Source organism: Anthonomus grandis, chromosome 4 (assembly GCF_022605725.1).
Source record: "Anthonomus grandis grandis chromosome 4, icAntGran1.3, whole genome shotgun sequence".
Classification (NCBI taxonomy): Eukaryota; Metazoa; Arthropoda; class Insecta; order Coleoptera; family Curculionidae; genus Anthonomus; species Anthonomus grandis.
This window is the reverse complement of record NC_065549.1, coordinates 15,182,117-15,207,381: the sequence shown is the minus strand read 5'-3', so window position 1 is coordinate 15,207,381 and position 25,265 is coordinate 15,182,117. Positions and strand designations below refer to the sequence as shown.

The window sequence follows — 25,265 nt, the reverse complement described above, 5'->3', positions numbered from 1 at the left end:
ATTCTACAGATGATTAGTTATAGAGATAATAGACAGACACAAATGTTCACTTATTCCATAAAAATTTTCCCAAAAGACAATTAGTAGAAGAGAAATGCAGTTTTGCGAGTTTGGATATGTAAGGTATATTAAGAAAACAGCTGTAAATGCAATAAGTGATGATACCAAATTTCCATTCAATGAATATTCGTACATTGAAACAAAAAAAAAGCACTCCTATAAATACCAACTCAAGAACTCATGGAAGACGATTTTATCAGGAGAACGGATTTTTGTGAACAAATGATCACAAAGTTACAGTTAGTAGATAATAATGAAATCCCTTCAGCGCATGTTTTGTAACTTTTGTAAGGATACTGGTAAATGCTAGAAAATCCTCACTGGATGAGAGAATAACATACCTAATACTCTGAAAAGGTCAATGTATGGGTAGGAGTTGTTGTTGGAGATCATGTCAAAGCTCTTGGTCGTCGATGGCAATTTGAATGTTGATAATTATTTAACACTGTTCCAAAATAATATCGTGCCAGGTTTGACAAACTTATATCCTGATCCAGAAAACCCAAACCCAAGTTCCAGCTGATATCATATGGTTTCAGCAAGAAGGAGCATTCACCCATTACCAAATCAATGTCTGGCAGTACCTCAACCGAATATTTCCAAATCGATGGATAGGGAGACGAGGTCTGATGGAATGGCCAGCACGATCTCCTGATCTAACATCATTAGACTTCTTTTAACATAACTGTTGTGTAATTTACAGATACACAGTTGTCTTGATTGACACAAATTTATCAAAACTCGACTCGTCCTAATGTAATTTCTCACTCAGTCGGTGGGGTAGTGTATAAAATTTTTGCAATAGAATAAAATAGAGTCTATTTCATATGAGAGTTACAGTGTTATGATAAAGTATGTGGGTACGAGAAAATTTTATATAAAAAAATTATCTTTCCATAACAAAAACTAAACCCCTCGACTTCGGTGACTTACAATGATGAATAACAGTTGTGATTAGCTCGGACACGCCTGAGATGTTGACTGAGTAACCTCAAAAAAAATTTCTATTTAGAATTAGGATGTTGCCAGGACGTTCGTGGCGATTTGAACACCTCGTCCACTAATACTAATGTTTTTTTGTTGTGTAGTTGATAAGTAAATAGTATTACTTATTAGTTTCTAAATGCGTTGTAACGAATTTATGTTACCAAATATTTTCTTTTTTTTATGTTAATTTTTGCAATAAATCAAAAAACACTTGAGGAGCAGAGTTGCAAAACGCAGCTTGTCCAAATTTTCACATTTTGAACTAAAGGTGGCGCAACATTATTTAACCGAATTTCTATCATTTCACATCACTTTGGACGTTCAAATCGAGTTTTGTACCATTTGAAATATATTGCGATAATCCCCTAGGCATGCAAAATGCATTTAGTCCATCACCTTTAGACAAACAAAAAGTATTTTGTCCACAGGACAAACAAATCGCGTTTGGTCCAGATGTAAACATGTTTGTTTCATAACCTAATTTCTGTCGGTGTGGTTTTAGTTTATGTATAAGTATTTTCTGTTTATTTCATAACTTTTTCGTGAAGTTTAAATCACAATGGAGTCTGTAGATGGTGAGCACATTTTTGGTGATAGTGACCGGGGTAGCCGAAAGCGACAAATTAATTTAACAACTAAGGAAAGAAAAAAACAAGTGAGGTATGAATTTATTTTTTAATACTTATTTCTTTTTGTTACGACTTTATACTATTTTAAGGTATTCAAACCATGATACCGATTTAGAGCAATTTGATATAGCTTGCAACCATAAAAATAATTCAAATTTAAAATGTCAGCAAGTGAGTCGAGAAGATGTAATTAAACTTCGGGAAGTTTTTTATAGAAAATCCAATTAAACCGTTCAAGATGGAATTTTAGCCAGTTACATTACTTTAGATATACCTAAACGAAAAAGGTGTCGCAAGGCTGATGGAAAACCTCACTTTTTGCAGTAAAATGTTGCGTAAGTTAAACTAAAAGTGCTCAAATCCCCACGCTGTTATATACATTTATTTTTAATTAAAAAAATATGGATTTGAATTTTTTTTTACCTATTAAAATTAAATATTTTTTTAGTTTGAATGTTTCACCAAATTTTTTTTAGGTTTTCGCTAAGCAACAAAAATTGCGATTCTATTTAATTCATAATAATCCAATTGATCTAATATATACTAGATAATCTTTATTTAGAAAAAGTATACAAAATTTAACAAAAAGAATATTGCTTGAATAAATCGCGTCAAAAAGAAAAATTACAAGCAAATTCTTACTAAAATACTACAACTTATTTCTACAATAATTATTAGAAATATGTTTTTGAGAAAGTTTTTTGTTTCTTTTACATAATATGTATGTTTTTGTCACGTTTTTCTTTAAATTTTATATTAACACAAACAAAAAATTGCCAAAGATAAGCTGACACAATTTTAAATCAAATTTTTAAAAAAATAAATACATGAAGAGGCACCTACAGACTGGCGCAGACGCAGAGCTTGTTAGGTCACTCATCCACAGTATAGGGTTCAATTAATAATAAATATTGAATTTTTTAAAAATGTTTATGTTTTATTTGAGTTTTTAATATGCTGGGGCAGATCAGTTTAAGATTTTCTGTATCCATATGTAGGACCACTTTTTGTGAGAGCCTATGTTTAGGGTAGATCATAATGCCTAGTCTCGTATTATGTCCATAATTTGAAAAATGGCAAAGAAAACTATCAAACTGTTTGTATACAAATATAAGACATTCAAAAATAAATATTGCTGGCATCGTGAGAATTTGTAATTTGTTCTCTCTGCCCATCCCCAAAACATTACTCCATACCTTAAAGCAGAGTAAACAGTTGCATAGTATACGGAGAGTAGTGCCTTTTGGTCAAGATTTTGGTTTAGGACTCTGACAGTGTAGCATAATATGCTACTTAACCTTCCCGAGAGCACCTCAACATGTTTCTCCCATTTCAGATATTTATTTTGTGTTGATTGTAATAGGTGAAAATTTACATATATTGATTTTTCTTGATTTAGTAGTAGAAAATTGTCACTAAACCAGCCATCAGCCTTCTCCACACAAATGCTTGCTTGTTTCTCAAGCTCCAAAAATATGTTTGAAACAATTTAAAGATTTGTATCATTGGCATAATTAACCATTTTGTAGTGATCTGAGTTTATGTAATAAGAAAAGCCATTTATGTAGAAAACAAAAAGGACCAGTCCAATAACACTTTCCTGTGAAATCCCCCTGGTTATCTCCTTATTATCAGACAGCCTCCACCTTATCTATTCGAATACAGACACGCTGAGTACGATTGGTGAGGTAAGATTTTATCCAGCTCAAAAAAGCTTCCTTGATCCCATATATTTCCAACTTATGCAGGAGAAGGCTATGCTAAAAAACGTCTTGGATAAGTCCAAAAATGCCCCAATAGTTTTATTTTGTATTTCTAAGTTACTATATATTCCCTCTAGAAAGCTAAACCTTGCTATATCCATTGATTTACCCTTAAGAAAGTATTGCTGAGATGAACTCAGAAGGCCGTGCTGCACAAAAAAGTTTACAAATCTACTACAAGCTGTTTGTAGTCTCAAATATCTTCGAAAAGGAAAGAATGAGGCTTACTGGGAGATAATTTTTCAAAAACTTTACTATCAAACTTTTTATAAACAGGCAGAACTATTGCTTGTTCTAGCTCTTCAGGAAAGAATAGAATATTGAATTATTTATCATGAAGAGAAAATAAATTTTCCAACAACAACAAAACATTTAGGATGAGTATAAGCGGTCTCAGTGTTCTTGGGCAGATAAGTAAAATCAAATTTATATTAAGTTCATCATTACCAAAAGCTTTACTTTTGTGAATTATAAAATAGATTGATTTTATTTAATAAACAAGTTTAGGGAGACTCTTGCATTCATTTTACCTTAATCTACGACTTCACTGCAAGTATGGACTATTTCTTAATTACAATATCTTCCGTTACGAGGGATAACTCAAAGGTAGATTCGGTCACCGATTATTATTATAGAGGTAAATCAAATCCGGATCAGGTTTAACAGGATTTTTTGAAGAATCAACAAAATATTTATTTTATTCATCAATTTTTATTTAACGAATCAGGAACGGTTAATTTTGTTTTGTTGAGGCTGTTAATTTTTTATGTTCTTGAAATGTTTGTTTTAATGTGCATTTTTCAAATTCAAATTCAAAAATAGGTACTTTATTCACCAATTAAAAAATAAAAATTAACAATATGGTGAAAACGACCTCCGCACGATTATAAAAAAAAAAACGATAACATAAGCACCTCATTTTTGGAAATCGATATTTAAATAGACTTTCTTTTCTGATCATATGCCCGATGTAGTAAAATTATTGTAGGTAATTTTTTTAGTAATTTCAGTGTATCTGATTTCTGGTTTGCCTATATTCATTTAGAGCATTATTACGAAGATTGTTTATTAAACTTATATTGTCTGTAATCCACGATTGATATGGCTTTTTTAACCTGAAACAACTTTTAAAGGCATGCAGGTCAAAGACAGCTAAGATATGAAGGGTAAGCAAATACATCTTACTGTCAATATCCATCATACTATACATAGTATTCCATGATATACCATCAATATCATGCATAAAAGAGCCCATATCAATATCAATATTATGTAATTCTTGAAAACCAAACCAATTATAATTTTTTTTTTTTGATATTAAACAAATAATTTAAATTCTGCAAGGCGTATTTGGTAACCTGAAAATACTACAATTACGAGCTATCGCTATGATATAGAGAGGTATGATCTGACCCCCATTAAAGAGTTGTTTAAAACAAATATCGGGATATCGGGATCAAATTCTGGGATCCATTGTTTGTCAATGCGTTACAGAATTTGGTGAAAATATTGTGCTTATGCACGACAATGCACTTCCGCAGGTATCAACAACCCCAAAAAATTTTTTGAGCCAACAGAATGTTTAGGTATTGCCATGGTCTTCCTTGATTTAAATCCTATCGAGCACGTTTGGGATATGTTGACGTTTTTTAAGGGCCAAATTACGGACCAAATTAAGGGCCAAGTTCCTGTGTGTTATCAAGCAGATAAATTCTATCCTCTCGGTAAACCTACCAATAGATGTAGGAGGAATTATGAACCAAATCTTAACCTGTTGTTAATTAGCAGAAGGTCTACAATTTGGCAACAACATCATTGTTGTGGCCGGTACAATAATCTTAAGAAAAAAAGAAAGATTAGGGTTATGAATATCCCGTCCTGACAAAAATAAAAAAAAAAACAAACAAAAATAATGGAAGTGTTTGGTTTTTAATTTGTGATAATAGTTATAGGTACTCGTATACTTGTTTGGTGCCAAATCCGATATTCTTTCTGTTAGTACTAGTATTAATACGTATTTGCATTTTTGCTATTTGTTTGTAAGTATCCCACCAGACATTTGCCAGGGAATCACAGTATATAGCTTTTTAGAAACTGTATACTGTGCAGTGAATTTGGTAGAATTGTAATCATTTTTTTTTACATTATTTTTTTAGAAGATTCTCAATAGCCTAATAAAAAAGAGATCGGTAAACTTTTCTGAAAAAGAAGTTATTTTGTTCTGTAATTTAGTAAGTCAATATGCGGGTACAATTGAATCAAAGAAGACTGATGCAACATCTTGCAAAGAAAAAGATCAGGTCTGGGAAAAAATTGACAGCAGAGTTTAATGTTAAAAACCCTGTATCAGGGGTGGTTTGAACTATCAATCCACCCCTGATACAGGGTTTTCAAACATCCATTCAAAACATCCCTACAAGGGATGGTTTGAATAATCTTCGAACAAAGTATGAGGGTATAAAAAAAATCTAAGAAAAAAAGTAGCCAAGAACAAACAGGAATTATTTAAAACTGGTGGCTTAAATTTGAGGTTCCTCTATGGGGTTTTTTAGATGTATGTTTTCTTTTCATTTATCAGTCACATAACATGGGCATAGCCAGCAAAGAGGGGCAACTGAGGGAACGGTGTAACCTTAAAGCGGGCATTATCATATTAAATAAAGAGAGATTTAACCAGATGAAAAATAACAAAATACTCATACAGATTAAGAACAAAATTTAGAATATTATACACAAACTTCTTGCAAAACTATGCAAGCTCCAACTCTTTGAAAAATTTGAGGTTATAAATTTGCTGGTAACCCTTTTAAACGCTGCGTTTTCCTGTTGTTAACTTATTCTACTGGTAAGCAGGAATTATCCCGCTGGTAAGAAAAACAAGAAGTTCATAATTCAATTTTTATTGTTACCAGCAGGATAACTTTTCCAGACACTTTACCAGCCGGTCCATAATTTGGCCCTCAATCAAACAATACTGTTCCAGATAAGGAAAGAGTTGCTGAACTATGTGCAAGAGCGATGGCTTTAAATTATGCAAGATAATATAATTAGGAGCAAAATATCATAATAAGGAGCTTTAGGAGAAAGTTTTTCTATAAATTTTTCTGTAAATTTATGTATACCTATGATGAATTTTTGTGTTTTTGATAATTTAATGTTTGGCAGCAGTGTCTCCAAAATGAACTCAGATGCCTTTAATTCAATCAGTCTTTCAACTAAATTTCCAATTAATTATCTATTATTATTATTTATACCTTTTTGGTTTCCTAGAGCATATTTTTAATTCGAAAGCAACTTTAATGTCAATTAACCTAAGGTTAACTAAATCAGAGTTAACTAAGCCTAACTAGAAATGTAAATTGACATTAATATTTGACCGGTTACAACACGTTTGACAATGACAAGTGACTGATTTGACTTTGACATTTCTCACAAGTCACAATAAAATATAAAAATAAACAAATCAGGAGGGATAAAATAACCGTTAAATTAAAAAGATAAATTTAAATTTTGCAAAAAAATTTATTTACAAATCGAATATGTAAAACTAGTTGAAATATGAATTTCTCATTAGTGACCCTTCAACCTATTTAAATAGTCCATATTTAGGAAAATACCAATGATGGGTCACTGGAAGAAATGTGAAAATGAAAAGGGCTTCTTTTACTATTTTAAGTATAGAAAAGTCCTCAAATTGCTTATTAAACTCATTAACTACATTTTGGCATATTTTAGTACAAGCACTAATAAGGAACAGTGGGACCACCCAAAATATTCTGAAATCAAACAAGCTCTAGATGACTGTAATTATATAGCATTTTCCAGTTATCGGTTAGCTTTTAAGCTTAGGGTACTCCAGAGATATTTATACAGTAAGTAAATGAGGTATTCTTTCAAATATTATACTAAAACCCAGTTTACAGTTCACAAATCCAATTTTTTTAAATTTGGTTGTTGATGCTATTTTTATCTTTATATCTGCAATTCATAGTATTAATGGTTTTTATCAATGCAATTCTATATGACTGACAAATTCTGCAATACAACTCCAAGAGTTTACAAGCTCACTCATGTATTTGGAAACAATTAGTTTTTTTTTGTTGTACATTTTTATTCTAACTTTATACATGGTATTTTTCTGAGAAAATTACATATTTTAACTGCAAATAGAAGTGATATAAGGGTTTCCAAAACTTTTAATTTATTTAGTCTATTGTCCTTTATAATTCAAAAACAGGGTGGTTTAGCAAAAATACCATTTTTTTAATTCACCTATAACTTCTTCTACATTTGGTCTACTTACTTATATCAAGTAGGCCCCTTGATACTTAGGATTACCATAATACAAAATCAGTCAGGGTTTGGTAGAATTTCCACAGTGAAAAAAGGATGAAGATTTCTGCAAAGAGATTGTTTACCTTAAGGACATTAAATTGATTATCTTAAGTTGGGATTATGAAAATTTTCTTTGGTTTTCAGGTATGATTTGAAATAGGTTGATTGTAAGTTATGTACAATTTTAAAAATTAAAATATTTGCACTTTTTGAAATAGACAACATTCTTTATATATGAGCCGCTCAGAGGAAAAGTGGTATATATCAGTATTTTTTAATTTTTGAGTTATACCATTAATTATGTTTCTACTGGTCTAATATATTCAGTCGAAAACTGGTATACCTAAGTCAAAATTTTAACTTAGCTAAGATAAGAGCTTCCTCAACATAATGGATTCATTTGCTGGAATAGTGGTATAAGTCAAGGCACCACACTGTTCCAATGTCGCGCCAGGTCCTATTAAACTCGCTTTTTCTTGTTTAGTCAGGTTTTTTTAGTGTTATGGTATGTAGCGTGTAGATCAGTTACTGTAGGTAAGAAAAAAGATATGATAAAACTTCTTCAGTGGATTCCCCCGATTCAGCATCAGTTCTTCCTGGACTTACTGACAAAAGAAGATGCTGTTGACAGTGGTCCATTATCCGATTCTGATGAAGATTAATTTGTTTAATAACTTGTTCTTACTCTCCTTACTGTAAGTTTAGTATGTAAGATAAGTAGTATTAATGTTTTGCTCTTCAAGCTCTATATTTTTTGAACACTTTTATCAGTAATATATGTCATAGTAAACATAGTACAGCTATTATTTTTCTTTGGTTCATCAGTTTTGTGAAATTTGGTTAACTTTTATGAGGAAAAGTGATATAACTCTCCAAGTTATACCACTTTTTCGCTATGTTTTTGAAAAAAACTTACTGGAAGAATGACATTGAGCAGCAAAAATGTTACTAATGGGCGCAATCAGTAAAAATGTTTACCATATGAAATTTTAGTACAGGGTTATTATAAATATGTACAAAAAAGTAAATAATATGTTACTGTGATTTTTTAATTCATCCAGATGCAAAATATCAATTTTCTAAATTTCTACTTTAAGGGAGTTAGACCACTTTTCCGCTGAACGGCTCATATGTGTATAACTATCACAATTTATTAAAATGTGCATCACTTTATTCTGTTGTAATTCTAATCTAATATCTCCTCTTGTGCAGGAAATTAACAAAGAACATGAAAACAGATAAATATTTTGGCACACAAAAGAGAAATCCACCTGACTTTTCTTACACATTTAATCAACATGATTACTGAATGTTAACTGCATTGATTGAGAATATGGTATATTCATATACAGGGTGTTACAAAATTCGGTGCAAATATTTTAAGAGTAGAGTTAAAATAAGCCTGTTTTTTCCTATAAACATGTATTCTAAAATGCTTCCCCTCAGAGCTATAGGGTGCGCAAATTGCCTAAAAAAAAATCGATTATTTGGAACCGTAACCGTGTAGAATTGTGTATCAATTCTTCTGAAAATTTGCATGCTTTTGTTTTTTGGACTCTCTTTTTAATTTTCACCCAAAAATGGTGTAAAGCCAATTCTAGGGGAGGATACAGGGGAGCTTACCCTTCTGATTGCCCATATCTTATGTTTCTTATGAGAAATTGAAAAATTTAGCAACACCATCTAGGTAGCGATAAAAAAATCTAAAATTTTTGTCTCTTGCATTTTTTCCATAGAATTAAGCAATTCCGAGAAAACCGCTGATAAATGAAAGGGGAGCATTATTAAACCCGATTAAACTAACAAATTAGTAAAAACGAAGAGGGGTTTTACTGCTTTAATTTTTGTCAAATCAAATTAATTTTATTGAAAAAATGAAAAAAACAATTTTTTATGGCTAATTAGGTGTTCTAGATTTTCAAATTTCTTAATGGATCCATAAGATATAGGGTAATGAGGGTAAGCCCCCTGAATCCTTCCCTAAAATTTAGTTAGTAGAGTTTACAGCATTTTTGGGATGGAAAATGTCAAGAGGATCCAAAACAATGGGGACTTAACTGTAGTCCGTGTTCCAAATAATCAATTTTCTTCAAGCAAATTGCGCGGGCTATAACTCTAAGGGGGTACATTTTAGGACATATGTTTATGGGAAAAAAAGTCTTGTTTTAACTCCAACGCTCTTAAAATATTTGCACTGAATTTTGTAACACCCTCTATATTATTTATATTATTATTTATAAATATGAATGTATATGTATACCCATATTCTTAATCAATGTTAACTGCAAGTGCAACATTCTGACTAGAAATAAAACCAATACCATCTCCATTTATCTTAAGCTTATAACTAATACCATAATAATTTTGACACAATACTTAAGAATCAATTACCATGGATTTAAGTTTATTTTTGACAAAGCCACTCATATGTCATTTAAAGCTCCTTGTTTCCTGTAATTTCTATAAAGTGTCTACCTGAAACTGATATCTGGGTATCATCGGGAAACAAACTTACAAAAAAGTTTTTTAGACAGCCATGATTGTCATTTTCGTAAACAATGAACAATAGCTCAGCAGACTTCCTGGTGGTATACTTCATACATACTTCCTGAAATATGTTATTTTTTTATTAATCTTCTCAGAATGAGATGTATGTAATAAGGAATCCTTCATCCAGTTTTTCCAGTCTTTATTAATGCCATATAGACCATAAAGGTTAAGTAATATTGGTAAGAAAGGAACTGGAAAGTGGCTAAGATATTTACAGTTGTATTATTAAATGATTTTGTTTATGTTTACAGCTGAAGAAGTTCCACTGTCAATAATAAGTACAATATTCCAAAGGCACAAGCTAGGATGCAATGAGGGTTCTCTTACATTGGAAACATATGATTTGGAAGCAGTTTTATCGGACATCTACTTTGCTGCTAATAAAAGTAATCACACAAACATTGATATTGATTTTGCCACTGAGTTACTTATAAATTTTTTATATAATGTCTTTGATAGGTGAGTAGATATATAGGTATTTAGGAGTAATTAGCATAAATATTTTTTATTTAGTCAAAGAGAAGGAAAAATCCAAGTTTTACCTACAAAACTGCTACTGGGACTACTGTGCAATTTTTCGCAATTTGACTTGCATAGATACATTTTTTCCTTGTGTGCAGACCATAACAATTGCATTACAAGGACAAAATTGCAAGGGATCTTGCATAAAATACAACACTTGCTGCTTTACCTACATGAGGAGAACTATTTTGGTACTAAAAGTTCAAATTTGGCTATTGAAAGGTGTTTTGAGAAAGTAAGATCTCATATTTTTGGTTCTATAATATATATTGTAATATTTCAATTTTAGTCTCCAGGTTTGGTAGGAATAACTGAAGCAGATTTTATTGATTGGTTTGTGTCTGATATACATTACCTCTCATGGATTCCGATAATACTAAAATTGAAATCCTCAGAAACAGGTAAAAAGTATTAATTTTACACTTAGTATTTTACTTAACTGGAGATTAGTGTGTTATTTATTACAGTACAAGTTAAACCATGCTAGAGCAAAGTGTGTTGTAACTTGTACCCTAAAATCAGGAATAATGATAATAAGTGACTAGGGTACATGATATTTAGTTTCACTCTGTTATTAATATTTGAAAATTACATATTCTTATATGCTTGATTATATATATTTTTGCCAATATTCTTTAAAAAGCAATTGTGAGTGCCAGGTAAACCTTATTACTTGTAATATAAGGGCTTTTATAGCATGCATAACTTATGTATGCTTAATCTTTTATCTTACATTAAATTGAAATATATCATGTTATTTAATGCTAAATTGATTAAATACTATTGCATCAAAAAGAAGAAACAATGAATTGTCAGGAAGAAGATAATGCAGTGTGAAAATTAAATATTTGAAAACTATTTATTTTTGTTGAAAGGCCAAATAAATATCTGTATTTCATAGACTCATGGACATTCAATTTTTGGTCTTCTTTGGGTTAAGGGTGTACTAAATCTTCTCTTAGGCCTTCTAAGATTTGAATGCAATATAGATCAATTGAGTAATTTTTTAGTATAATATATAAATAGAAGTTCCTATGTTATATGTTGTATGACTGGCGCTAGTTGATTAGGTCTACAACAGTATTAATGATATTGATGAGATGATTTGTCATAAATATATAGGATATCACATCCTCAGGGTTAAAATTGTAAAACAAGCAAATTAAATTTATATCCAGATATAATAAATACAAAATTAATAATAGGTATAAAATACAGTAATATATACAAAAAAATATCTGTTTGAGTTGTATGCCACATACAGTGTGGTGACTTTAACTGGAATAAATTCAGTTAAAACTAATCAAAATGTATATCGCAAAATTCCTGAGACCTAAGTTTAAAAAAAGTGGCTTTCCATTTGAAAAAAAAAGGTTTGGGTTAATTTGGACCCCTCCTGTAGGTGGAAAAATACAAAAACTATCATGAAATGTGAAAAAAAATAAACAAAAATCGACGGGTCTCAGGAATTTTGCCAGATAAAATTTGATTAGTTTTAACTGAATTTATTCCAGTCACCACACTGTATATTATTGATCATAGAAAAATATTTAATTATTTCAGAGTAATATTTATTAAAAAAAATAGACAACCTAAAGCTCAACATTGCATCCTTAAACTTCAGAAAAATAAGCAATACTATCAAGTATGAACAAATCACACACGTTTCGATTACGAAACCGTTAGCACAGGTACAAACCTCTAATGCAAGGTCATTTTAAAAACAAATAATAATAAAAAACAAAGAATAGTGATATCTATGAGCTTGGCCAATATAACTACTTTTTTTAGAACAAATTTATAATAATACAGTTTTCATTTTTTTTAGCAGTGAATAAAATTCTAAAAATCTAGAGTAAGGAGGTAATTTTCAAAAGATTTTTAAAAATTTGTGTTTCTATGCTGTGACTCTTAATAAGTTTATAAATTAAGTGTTATTTATATGAAGATGAGTTTCAAAATTATTTACTAAATATAGAATCTCTCCAGTTTTTAAAATATTTTAAATATAGGTGTATATATGACATTTTTGGAGTTTTTATATTCAACATAAGTGTGTTAGTTAAATAGTGAGTTAAATGATTTCAAATTAAATTAAATGCAAAACGCATAGCAGTTTTGGTTTTTTGTATAGAGTAAGCAGTTGCTTCCATGAGAGAATCAGAATACAAAACATTACAATAATCAAGCAAAGCAAGAACTAGTGAATTACATAAATAATAATATTTAATATTAGATGATAAATAGTTTTTTCAAGCATATTTCTTAGGTGAATATACTAAATTTTAAGCTTCTTTTTAATGTGAGCGCTTGAAATGTAATACCATTGTCAAAATACACGCCCAGATTTTTGATTTAATTGACTACTGATATCTGAGCATTTCGAATCTGTGCATGGAAATTAGAACTTCTAAAGCATTTTTGCCACAATCAAGTATTATTATATAAGATTTATAAGCTTTTAATTTTAAGTTGTGATCCTGTAAAAAGTTATCAATACATAACTTAAATCCTGATTAAACTGAAATTGAGCTGTAAGAAGATTTTGACGTGTAAACGAAAGATACGGTTGGGAATCATAATACAGTTAATAACACTAAGTAATGGTTCTAAACAAAATCTTAGAGTGAATGGTTTTTACAAGTTTAAGTAAGGTTGACTGATCCATTAGAGCAAATTTTAATTCAGATTTGATCTTATCATGTTTATGTGATTTATAAAATTGTATTTTCTCTTTAATAATTCACACAATTAGAACCTATTGATACATCACAAAATATCTCTGTGACAATCTGACCAAAATTCAATTTATTATATTGCTCATAGAGAAAGGCAAAAATGAAATTGCCAGTAGGTATTGCTTTTTGTACCTATTGCTTCTCTTTTATTACTTTTTGCTTTTATTAGAAAATTATTTTTTTTTGGTATTTTCCTTATGAGCAGGAGTAATATCTGCTCTTTTAAGGCATTCAGCAAAAGAAAAAATTAATGATTTCTTTTAAATTAATTAAAAAAAAATTATCATAATTTTTAAACTCATTATAGAAGCTGACCAATTTTATTATTGGTAGTTGAAAATACATGTATTTAATTCTTGTGAACATCAGTGACATTTAAAAAGCGTTGAAATAGTTCAGCTTTATACCATTACTATTTAACATGTTTATATTAGACCAACTTAAGAAATATCTCTTTATTTCATTACACATATTTAAAGATTTTGAGAAGTTAAATTATTTTTTCTAGTCCTTCATTCATCAAAATGTACCACTTGTAAAACCAGACCGATTCTCGGATTGAAATATAAATGTGCCAAATGTCAAAGCTACACTCAATGCCAAAGGTGCTTTTTGACAGCTAGAACGAGCCACTCCCACAAATTGACACACTCAGTAAGAGAGTACTCCAGTGTCAATATGAGAAAAGTGAGCATTCCTATTAATAATTTAAAATCAACCAGCATCTAATACTGTTTTATAAAATTTTAGGATATTAAAGTTGGCTTTTTACAAAAATTAAGTAAGGTATTGCATCCAGAGAGTTACAGGGGTTCTTATACTGTTATTAAGCCTAGCAGGTAAGATAATGGTTTTACTTTATATAGAAAAAAATTATAAAATTTCCATTTTTAGGCAATTTTACTCAGAGTTATCATCACAATGTGAACCTTTATATGAAATACCGCCCTTGTCTACACCCGAATCGCAACTTCAAGGGGTCATAAGACAGTTGGAGTCCCAAAATAGAGAACTACAGCAAATGCTTATTTTTGGCAACTACAACGATAAAGAACTAAGGAAATATCTTGATGAGTATAGGTTTTATATGGCAGGGAACATCAAGAGGTTAAAGGTTCTGAAGGTACTTAGTAGATTTGTTATGAATGATTTTTTAGAAATTCTTTGTTGTAGAGTCAGATTAATAATGATTTTAATAAGCGATCGAATTGTGATAATATGTTGTATGATCAACTAAGAAGCACTGAAAGTTTAAATTCCATGGATAGGCAAATGAAAAGTAATGTTTTTGGAGGAAAACAATCTGGTGGTTACAAAGTGAATGCAAACGTTGAAGATTTTATTAGAGGTAAGAATATTTAAATATATAATTTTGCATTATAACTAAACTTTTATGAAAACCCTAGAGAGGGCGATTACTAATATAAGAAGAGATTACTAAAAATTATCTGATACATTATTAAGTTTTAGAAAAGTCATGAAATAAGAGCCATCAACGATCTTATGGTATTATAACAAATTAGTCGTTTTCCAAATTTCTTCCGAACAGGAGTGTGAAATAAAATATTTTTCTTCAGGATTTTTTTTAGGACGGTTCCTTTCAGATTCAATAATTTGAGAAAAAAAATCAAATGGGTTTTTTCAAGTCCATTTTCATCCATATTTCTAATTTCTTCTGGTAGTGTGTTAGATCATTTTATTGACCAGTACCCTGGTCCAGTTTGGCACCTCTTTAGCCTCCAGTAGATAGGAACAATGTTTTGTCTGTATCTAGTCTTGTATGTATGGATGTCATGATGAGCTGTATATGATATAATATTGTTCTTTTTATAATGGAGGTTTTCAAATATATATTGGGCTGGAACCGTCAAGACTTTGAGAATTTTAAATGTCATCTCTATACCCGAGAGCTGTTACAACTCTTACTGCTTTACGCTGAAGAGCAAACACTCCCTCTTCAGCGTAAAGCAGTAAGAAGGAAGAGAAACGGGGAAAAATACGCAGTCCTCAACGTAACTCGGGATACACAATTAGAGAAATTTCGCAGGAGGAAAAGTTGCTTATTTAACCTTTTGAATAATAAGTCGACATGAGTACTTCAGAGTAGTTTTGGATCAAAACAAGTTCACTCCCAAAAACCTAACATCGCCTTCATTCACTCCCTCAATAAAATTTCCCAAGTCTCTTAATGAAAAGGCGATTCTCTTAGTTTGGCCATTATTTAGGATGAGTTTGTTGGCCGCAAACCACTCCTCTGCTCTGTGCTGTGCCTCCACAGTACCCTCCAGCACCTCCTCTGAAATACGAGCTGTACAGGATATTATAGTGTCATCAGCAAAAAATGGGTATTTCACTCCGGAATTTGTCTTGGGTAGATCATTTATATATACCAAGAACAATAAAGGACCCAATATTGAACCTTGAGGAACTCCTATATTCATAACACTTTCTGCTGAGGACACCCCACCAACCCGAACGATTTCGACTCGGTCTCTTAGATAAGATCTAATAAGGTTAATACTGTTTAAAGAGAAGTTATATTTTGTAAGGTTCTACAGGAGGGTACCATGGTTCCCACAGTCAAAAGCTTTATTAAGATCACAAAGCAGGACCGAGCTATACTCAACATTTTTGCCCTTTTGAAAACCGTATTGCCAATCAGTAAAGCAATGATTGCTCTCCAAGAAATCGGCCACATGCAGTGCCATATTTTTTTCTACAATCTTTAAGATAACAGGAAGCAGGGATATTGGTCTGTAGCTCTCAGGCAGGTTGATATCTTCCCTTTTAAATATGGGTCATACAATGGCCTTAAGAATTGCGGGAAAGGTGCCCGTTAATAAACATATGTTTATTAGTTTTGTGAGAGGTGTAATAATAAAGTTTTGTACAGTTTTGATGAGTTTGATGTTCAGTCCAAAAATATCACACTGTATTTATTATTAAGGCCATTACTGATGTCATGTAGATTGTTAAAAGTAATTTCTCTAAACGAAAACTGATTTAAGGGTTTTGTACATTCAAAATCTATTAGGCTTATGTTAACGCTGGGAATATCTTTTACAAGATTGATATGGCAATATTTGCGAAGAAATCATTAAATTACTTTGGATTTATGTTGTGACTTTTAGTGTCTTTTTTTGACTGTTTATTATTTTCCACATGGCTTTAGTTGTTTGTGAGTTTCCTTATATTTCGTACTAAGTTTTAATAAAGAGTTTGGGTGTTCTTTCATTTCCCACTAGTCATTATTAAACCAATTTACATTTTGGGATTGCCCTGTTCTTACAATATCCTTTTTTTTCAAGAAATGATTTTAGAAAGGCCTTTTCAAGAATAGTGATAAATAATTCAAATTTTTTATTAACTGACAAATTATTTGCCTTTAGAAATTCCCAGTTAGCTTCAGAACCAATATTATAAAAACATAATGATCCAATCTGCGGTTATATGTTATTTTATTATTTTCTAGATGTTCCACCCTTCTCACACCAAAACTTACTATTTGGCTCCTATGATCAGAAAAACTACATTCCTGAAAAATCCCTTGGTAGTCTGAGTTTTACATCTAAAAGGATGGTATCAAGACAATTTATTCCACGAGTTGGGTCAAAGACGGTTTGAGTGAGGTGAAACCCTCCCTCTCCCAATAGATCTAGATTTGTTTGCACCCTCTGTAAGAAAACTTACATTAAAATCACCTGCAATGCATTTAGCTTTTGGATACTCAGTGATTTTAAAATATCCTCCAAACTGGTTAAAAAGGTGACAAAATGGGCCGAAGGACTATGATACACAACCGCAATATTTAAATTAAAACTCATTTAAAAATAATCCACAAAACTCTATGTGTTTGTTAGTTAAAATACATTTCTTTAAAATTAAATTCAGTCCTAACAAAGCTACAAATATCTCCACTCTAGCTCAGCAAGTTGCTACTTTAAACCCTTCTATATGTATTGCCTGTACTTCATCTTTAGTCATCCAGTGTTTTGTGATACATAGTATATAGACTTTCTTGTCAATGATAAATGCTTCAAGGATATTAACTTTATTCCTCATGGACTGAATATTGACTTGTCAAATTTTCGTTGACTTATTTCACTGCTAACTGCAATGGGTATTTTACTGGTCTCACCCTCCCCCGGCTCTATATATTTAGAAAATGGTTTATGGTTACTCCGTAGGGCTATAGTTCTGAACACAAATAACTTGCACTTTTTGTCAACGGCACTTTTTATGTTTTTATTTTGTCATACTTGCAATTATTGCCCAAATTACAGGACTTACGGTACTCTGTAACATTTTCAGAGGTAGTCTGAGGAGATAATCCCGCAAGAAATAAAAATGACATTTTTTGTGCGGTTTTTAATTAGCACGATTCTTTTTATTCATGTTTCCTTTAGGGGCTTGGGTCTATTATTTTCTTCAAAAATTTTTTTTTCGATCTTCTCTTAGTAACAATTTCCCAATCATTTGATTATTTATCCTTTTTATCGTCAACACTGTGATCTTCATCATAAAATATCGCTTCTTCTTCCATTGGTGTTGATGACATTGGCGGCGGCAAAGGCAAAGTATCGATATCGATCACATTTCCATCCCTAGTTCGACGTTGAGGATTTTCGGTTTTAGAAATTTCGGTTCTCGTCGTAGAACATTGAATACACTAGAATAAACATTGGCTGCTTTGGATTGAGTGCAACATCTACACAGGGGGCAGACGGGATATTTTGTTGATAAACATGCTTAGTATCTCATGTTGCCAGTGATTGCTTAATTTTAACAGAAGAAAATAAAGTGATATATTAAATGATTAGCAGAAACTGAGTTGCATTCTTTATTTTAAAGCAAATGAAGCAGTGAAACTCGTTTAATAACCAAAACTATTTTGTACTATATTTTGCCCAGAAATATTATCGCAATAAAGCTATTTGGCAACTGAGCTCGTCGTTTACTTTTCGATGGTGCACCTTTCGTACAGTATTAGTATTAAACGGATGTTTTGAGTGGTTTTAGTGCGTTTTTTTTTAAATTAATGTTAAAACTAAAAACTCCATTTTTGTTGAAAAATGTTAAATAAGTCTGAAGTAGGTCACATATATTGGAAAAAAGGAAATTCAAATCGTTCCTTTCACAGGCGAGTTAGGTGTTAATGGTGTCATCCTTCTAAGTTATAGTATAAAACACGGCATATTTGTGAACTATCTATTAAGTATTGGATACCAAAATATTAATAAAAATGTGTAATTAAGTATATTATTATAATCTAGCAAATTTACTGCTTATTCGAACCCGAAATGCCGCAAAATTAATGTGTGCAAAAATGAAGGTTGTATCTAGTCGATATCCAGCGACCAAATTGAGAACGCAGCATAATATGCCGTTTGCCAGCAACATATTTATAGTCGGCGCCCATTATTATTTAATCAAGATAATGCCCGTATCTCCTGGAATTCCAAAGGAGTTTTAATAATTTTTTGTCTAGATATTAATAATGGATAACTAAATCGGTTTATAGTGGGTATAAACCGCGACAAACTATGGTTTTTTTGTAAAAATTAATTAAAAGGTTAACTTACAAAGGATATATCGATTAAATAACAGCGGGCGCGGACTATAAATAGGTTTCTCCCAAACGACATATGCTGTTCTAGATCTTGGTTGCTGGATATCGATCAGGCATTAGCTTCACAGATATGAAAAAATATCTAGGAAAACAACACAAAGTGGCAACATCGGATACGTGCATTGTAAACATAGAGGTATTCTACGTTGCCAAGTTGCTTTTTTTTCATTAACTTTTTTGTCAGGAACCTTATTTTTATTCTGAAAAATTTGAAGAGTGAATTTTTTACCTGATTTGCAAAATACAACACATTTATATAAAATACAACACAAATTATGTATTGGATTAAGAAAATTATATATTGAATAAAAAATTGTAAAGTCGATTTGACATCATTGTCTGAGAGATGGTGAACTCGAACAACCTCGCCTGGCTGGTTTGCAGCTAGACTTATTCTAGGCATTCAATGTTCTCGTTACTGCTTGGCGCTGGCCTCCGACAGCGTAGCAGTTGGTCACGTTTTTTGCGTATGTTTACCTTTTTTTCAAGGGCTATGCTTCTTTCTAGGAGTTTGCTTTCCATTCTTTCTAGTTTTGTAAACTCGCTAAAAAAAAATCTGTTTATTGCTTTCTTTCTGCATAGACGCTATTTGGTCTTTCAGCAATTCGATCTCACAATTTTTTGCTTGAATTACTCGCTGTATTTTTTCTTCCCGCGCTTTTTTTGCACATGTTGCGCTTAATCAAGTTTTTATTGCCTCTAGGAACTTGCTTTCCCGTTATTCTTAGGGCACACGAATGGTGGTAACATCCCACACGAACACTACACGTTACACCACTTTTTTCCACATTTGTCTTGCAATATTTGCACTTTTTACTGTCTGATTCTGACAGAACTTCATCTATACTGATTTTTTTAATATACTAATCACCTATATGTTTTAATCTTATTTATTTGTATAGATGATCCAACCACCAATGATCAACTCAAGTTGTCTCACACAGGCCTAGACGAAGCCTTGGCCAAACTTCAACAAATCTTGGCCAATAACTTTTCTTTAGAAGAGTCATTGGAACACATGGACAATACGAACCTTAAATTTGCTGTTAACGAGGTGGAAGGGATGTTGAATTCTATTATTGATACGGTAGAATCCAGTAGGTGTAGTTCGGCATTAACCGGTAAGATTAAATGTTGAAATTAAAAATGTGTAATAATGACGGCCTTAGTTGGTTAGTGATATGTACAAGTGCTTTCTAGTATTGTTACTGAATATTATTATTTTAAGGTGCTATCCTAATTGGTTTTAATAGATTGCAACTTTTGGAGAAGTCAAGTAAAAGTAAAGGGAAATGAATACACCAGACTTTTATTTGAATAATTTTAACTATAATTTTTTTTTTATTTGATACTTTTTCTGATACTTAATATTTAAAATGCAGACAGTTGAATCAATTAATGATGAATATTAAAGAATTTTAATGATATGAAGGATTACAGATATATTGAAATATCCAAAGTAATTAATAATAATATGCCATTTTGCGTCCGTTGTTTAATGTGTGGTCTGTCGCATATTTGTGGTTACTAGTGCCTAAATTACTTATTAACTATTGGGAATTTTACTCTAGTTCGGATTATTTTAACCGATAGTAAAATAATCATGTTGATCATGAAGTCTCCTATTCATTAGCCGTGAAAAACGTTGGTACAATTTATGTACACTGCAATAATACAAACAACATACTCTAAGTCAGGGCCGCCGAGAGAAAAACCGGGCCCGGGTCTAAAAATCCATAACTTCAAGTTAATAAAACTAGCCATGAAATATATGTATTAATTATGTATATTTAATGATATTGAATATTAAATATTATATTTCAAAAATTCATTGGAAGATCTAAAATATCTCCAAAGAAAAAATCCAGGGGTGTGAGATCTGGCGATCTTGCAGGCCATTCCGTGGGACCCTTCCTACCAATCCACTGTCCGGGAAATACCGCATTCAAATATTCGCGTACCTGACAAGCAAAATGGGGTGGGACACTACCTGTTGAAACCAAATAAATCTTTTTAGTATATTAAGCTGATTTGGATTTGGAAAAGAAATTGCGAGAGTCGGAATTAAGGCATTTTGAAGAAATTCTAAATATCGGTAAGAATTTTATCGAAAAAAAAGCTCCACTAATTTTATTATTTAAAATCCCTACCCAAACATTTAATCTTTGCTGATGCTGTGTGTGATTTTCTCTCATCCAATGGGGATTATTGGTGCTCCAATATCTAAAATTTTTATGTTACCTCTGGATTACTTATACCTCTGGATCACTATAACTTCTTTCACAAAATTTTGAGCAAAAAACAGCATTTTTTCAGCTTTTCACGAAAATATTCCACCTAAATAACAACCTGGTACTTATTGCATTAAAACTGCAAGGCTTGGTGTGGGATGGGAAAAAACTCGGTAGCTGGCATCCTAACACATGCTTCTAATACTCGGTACCATAAATAAACCGACATGCGTTGACGCTAGAAACTTTTGTTTCTAGTTGTATAAAATTTGCTCCATCGTTCCTTTTATAGGCAAAAGAAGATGTTTCGTCATCACATGCTTGTAGTAATTATAATTATTAACTTTAATTTTCTCTTAATCAACACTTAGTGATACTTCAACTTTAATTTAATTCTTTACTTGTATTTAATATTTATGCATTCAAAAATACGCGTTTTGCTAATAACTTATTTAACTTTACATAATTTGCCTTACATATTTTCCTTTTCCCACCTTTTGTATATTCCTGAACTATACACATCTTTCCTTATATTGAATACGAATGCGAAAAGAGTGGGAGAAAAGGAGAAGGTTGTGCTAAGCTGTGAATTGAGTAGCAGCAATTCTGGTTTTGACCGAAAACCGATTTGATCGATAAGTGTCGACACTGTTTTACGCGCGTATTTTTCGGTACGTGACCTACCACACCCATCCCCAAAATATCCAGGGTAAGTTACTTTATTTACTAAGTTACTTTCTATTTACGTTTACGAATCAGCAGGTGAGAGGTTTAGATTACCGGTTAAATTCGAATATTGAGTCAGTGAAACCTATGACTTAAGGGTTTTACTTAATTCCCTCGGGATATACATATTTCGAAGGAGTTAGCCCATTTTAGAAGATAAGATAAGAAATAAAGACAACTATGAAATAAATGCCAAATTTAATGAAAAAAATGATACATTAGTAGAAACCGAAAGCCTACTAGACTGTCTTTCAGAGTTAGGATACTTACTTTAAAGATTCAGCTTTATTTTGAATCAAGTAAGATTGCACTTAACAACAAACATAGGGTGATAAAGCAAATCCGATACATTACAGGCGGGAATTTTGAATGTGGGCTTTATGCCTTATGACCCTCCACTACCTATAATTTCTTGTTGATTTTCTTGGTTTGTATTAAAACATCACATGAAAAATAATTTGGAATTTCGTTCAAAATGCAAAATTTATAACTCTAATTTCTATTTCAGTGTCTCTTTCATTTGCTGCAATTATTTAAGTGTCTGCTAATTATTTAAGTCACCCTTTACATTTACTTGACTTTCTACCTAGGCTATACATTTTTGTGATTTATTGTAAGTTAAAATATATTTTTCTAGGGAAGAAATAAATAAAAAAGACTGCATATTTTTTATTTATATAATAAATAAACTTTTGATTATTAATTTTAAATGGGAATACAAAATATTACATCGTGGAATGTGTGTGTGAAGACGTTAAGCGAAATTTACAAACGTCACATTTAACCCTTAAACTAACAATAGATAACAGACAATATATAAATTTATATGTAACATGTGCATTATAGTTATAATTATTAAATACAAAAATATATATTTTTTTAAACTTTTATATTATATTATATAAATCTTAATCTTGTTTTATTTAGTGACCATTCGTTTATTTTTTTTTATTGCACTATGCAGTATTAATAATTATAGGGTACGTTTGTGTTTAATAGGTAAACAAAAAGCTAGAAGCCAAATCTGTGGATCAGACAATATCCAGCTATTATTTCTGTAAGTAAATCTATTAATTTGTTATCGTTTGCTTGTTTAGTTATTTATTTTTTTAAATAAATCGAATGATTGGAAACTTTAAAACCAATGTTCGCTCTTAATAATTTTAATATTTTAGGATTCATCACTAAAATGAATAAAAATTTTAGTAAACTCATAAGTAAGTAATATTAATTAAGAGAGTAGCACACAAATTTGACACATCGAGGCTTTTGTTTACACTTATTCACTTTTTAGGCGCACTTCCTCAAGTTCCTGTTCCAATAAGGCAAGAAATACTGTACAATTCTCTTCACAAATTAGCACCTTTCGATCAGTTAGTCATGTTTCGTATTCAGGTAAATTAATTCAGGACTAGATAAACAAATATTTTTGAAAGGGGAAACGATTGAAGCACCGTTGCCATATCGATAACATGGCGAAATACAGTTTAAAGGTAACCTAATTCCTCTTCGAAGAATTAATTAAATACTTGCAACAGTGGGTTAACAAATGTTTTTCTCCTGGCGAGTCTTGTAACGAGGCCATTTCTCTGGTGTAGATGTCGAGTCCGTATTGTCCCTCCTCGGGGAATGTGATGTTGAAGGTGACGATGTCGTCCAAAACGTTGTGCGAGACGAATTTCGAGAGTCGCTTCTCTTCCACGCCATTTTTGTGAAGTGTTGCCATAAAGTCCGTTAGTTGCCTGGACATCCGGAACTGAAGTTCGAGTTCTCTGCCGGCGAATATCAATGCGTCCTGGAAATTGAAGTATTTATGGAAAAAAGTAGGTTTTAGATGGGATATATTAAAAATATAATGTGTTCAATTTGACTACAATTCACAAAATAAGTCTGCCCACATTAATTTTCCCTCTATCATAAGACTTGTCTGAAGTCTACAACAGACTGGGAATATTGAGAACTGCGTCAAGTGGAAAAGGATTATTTTCTTTAATTACTTGAGCGGTCTGTACCATATCGTCTTATTTATGTATTTTAAAGCAGTACCTGAAGCAATAAGCTCTGATAATTAATACGAATCAAGGCCTTTAATGTTGAGCGTTAAAAAAAAATTTGGTTGGACTATTCTTATATATTTGTCTTCTATTATTTTCTAATTGACCTTAATTTTTTTGAAATTATAAACCAAATACTACTACTGAATGTTATAAAATTCGGTTCAAGTATTCTTTAAGAGCGTGTTCCTGGTGTCAAAACAAATTTTTCTTTCCTATATAAGCTGTAGCTTGGAGGGGGTTGAACATAGTAAAAATGTTTCATTTTCACCCAGAAAATATTTGTATAGAATTTTGTAACACCCTGTATATAAGCACCGAAAATATAAGTACGTCAAAAAATTTGCAGTTGTTATGGTGGCTTTGGATTACTTTAAGACACTTATTTGATGTAATAGATCATTATTTAGGGGAGAGGTAGGTACAGTGAGACGATCGGAACATTGAGACAAACTCGGTAGAGCTTCGTACATTCGGTATTTTCCGATCAAACTAAAACAACACACCTATTGTCACCTTAAATCAAAGCAAACAAGAAACGGTTAAGATTCAACAAGAACATTTTCAGTTATCGCTGATCAGTCGAAGAAAGCCGTCGGAGTATTTTTACCGTAGCCACGTGGCCGGTGTTTTCGCGGAAACGAAACTTTTTAAACAAGTTAAATTATTTTATGTAAAAGTGAAACCATTTTACAAAACAATTACATTAAAATAATTGATTATTGCAAAAGTGTTATTAGTTTTTTAGTCGTCTTTTATTAAATAATTATTATGGAACAGTGAGACAGCACAACAGATGGAACGGTGGACGTGTCTCACTGTTCCTTTACTGTCTCACTGTTCGTACTAAGTATATTAGATATTTGCTTGATGAAAGTTATGATAAAACCATTAAATTTAAATTTTGAGTATATACAAAACTCATAAACTTTCACTTAATTTTGGCTACACGGTAGCCTTCTATATAGAAAAATATACAGTATTTTATCTATATAAAAGGTAAAAAAAATCTTTAAAAAATTATTTTTGTAAACTAAAATT

General features: G+C 31.3%; 2 protein-coding genes across 3 annotated transcripts in view; one reads left to right on the top strand and one right to left on the bottom strand.

Annotated features, from left to right (window-relative positions):
• The first annotated feature begins 6,895 nt into the window (after positions 1-6,895).
• On the top strand, positions 6,896-23,060 carry LOC126734956 (dystrophin-like). The gene is made up of 10 exons (XM_050438811.1): positions 6,896-7,114; positions 7,175-7,311; positions 10,576-10,783; positions 10,838-11,081; positions 11,136-11,247; positions 14,093-14,271; positions 14,335-14,423; positions 14,479-14,707; positions 14,758-14,932; positions 20,116-23,060. The coding sequence occupies exons 1-10, from the start codon at positions 7,059-7,061 to the stop codon at positions 20,349-20,351; spliced, it is 1,665 nt and encodes a 554-aa protein (XP_050294768.1). The 5' UTR covers positions 6,896-7,058; the 3' UTR covers positions 20,352-23,060.
• Positions 22,827-25,265, bottom strand: part of LOC126734955 (hillarin) — a 100,844-nt gene continuing 98,405 nt past the window's right edge. For both annotated transcript variants that reach the window (XM_050438810.1, XM_050438809.1), the window contains exon 13: positions 22,827-23,965. In XM_050438810.1, the coding sequence (XP_050294767.1) occupies positions 23,669-23,965 (297 nt within the window). In that variant the 3' untranslated portion in view covers positions 22,827-23,668. The remainder of the gene's footprint in view (positions 23,966-25,265) is intronic.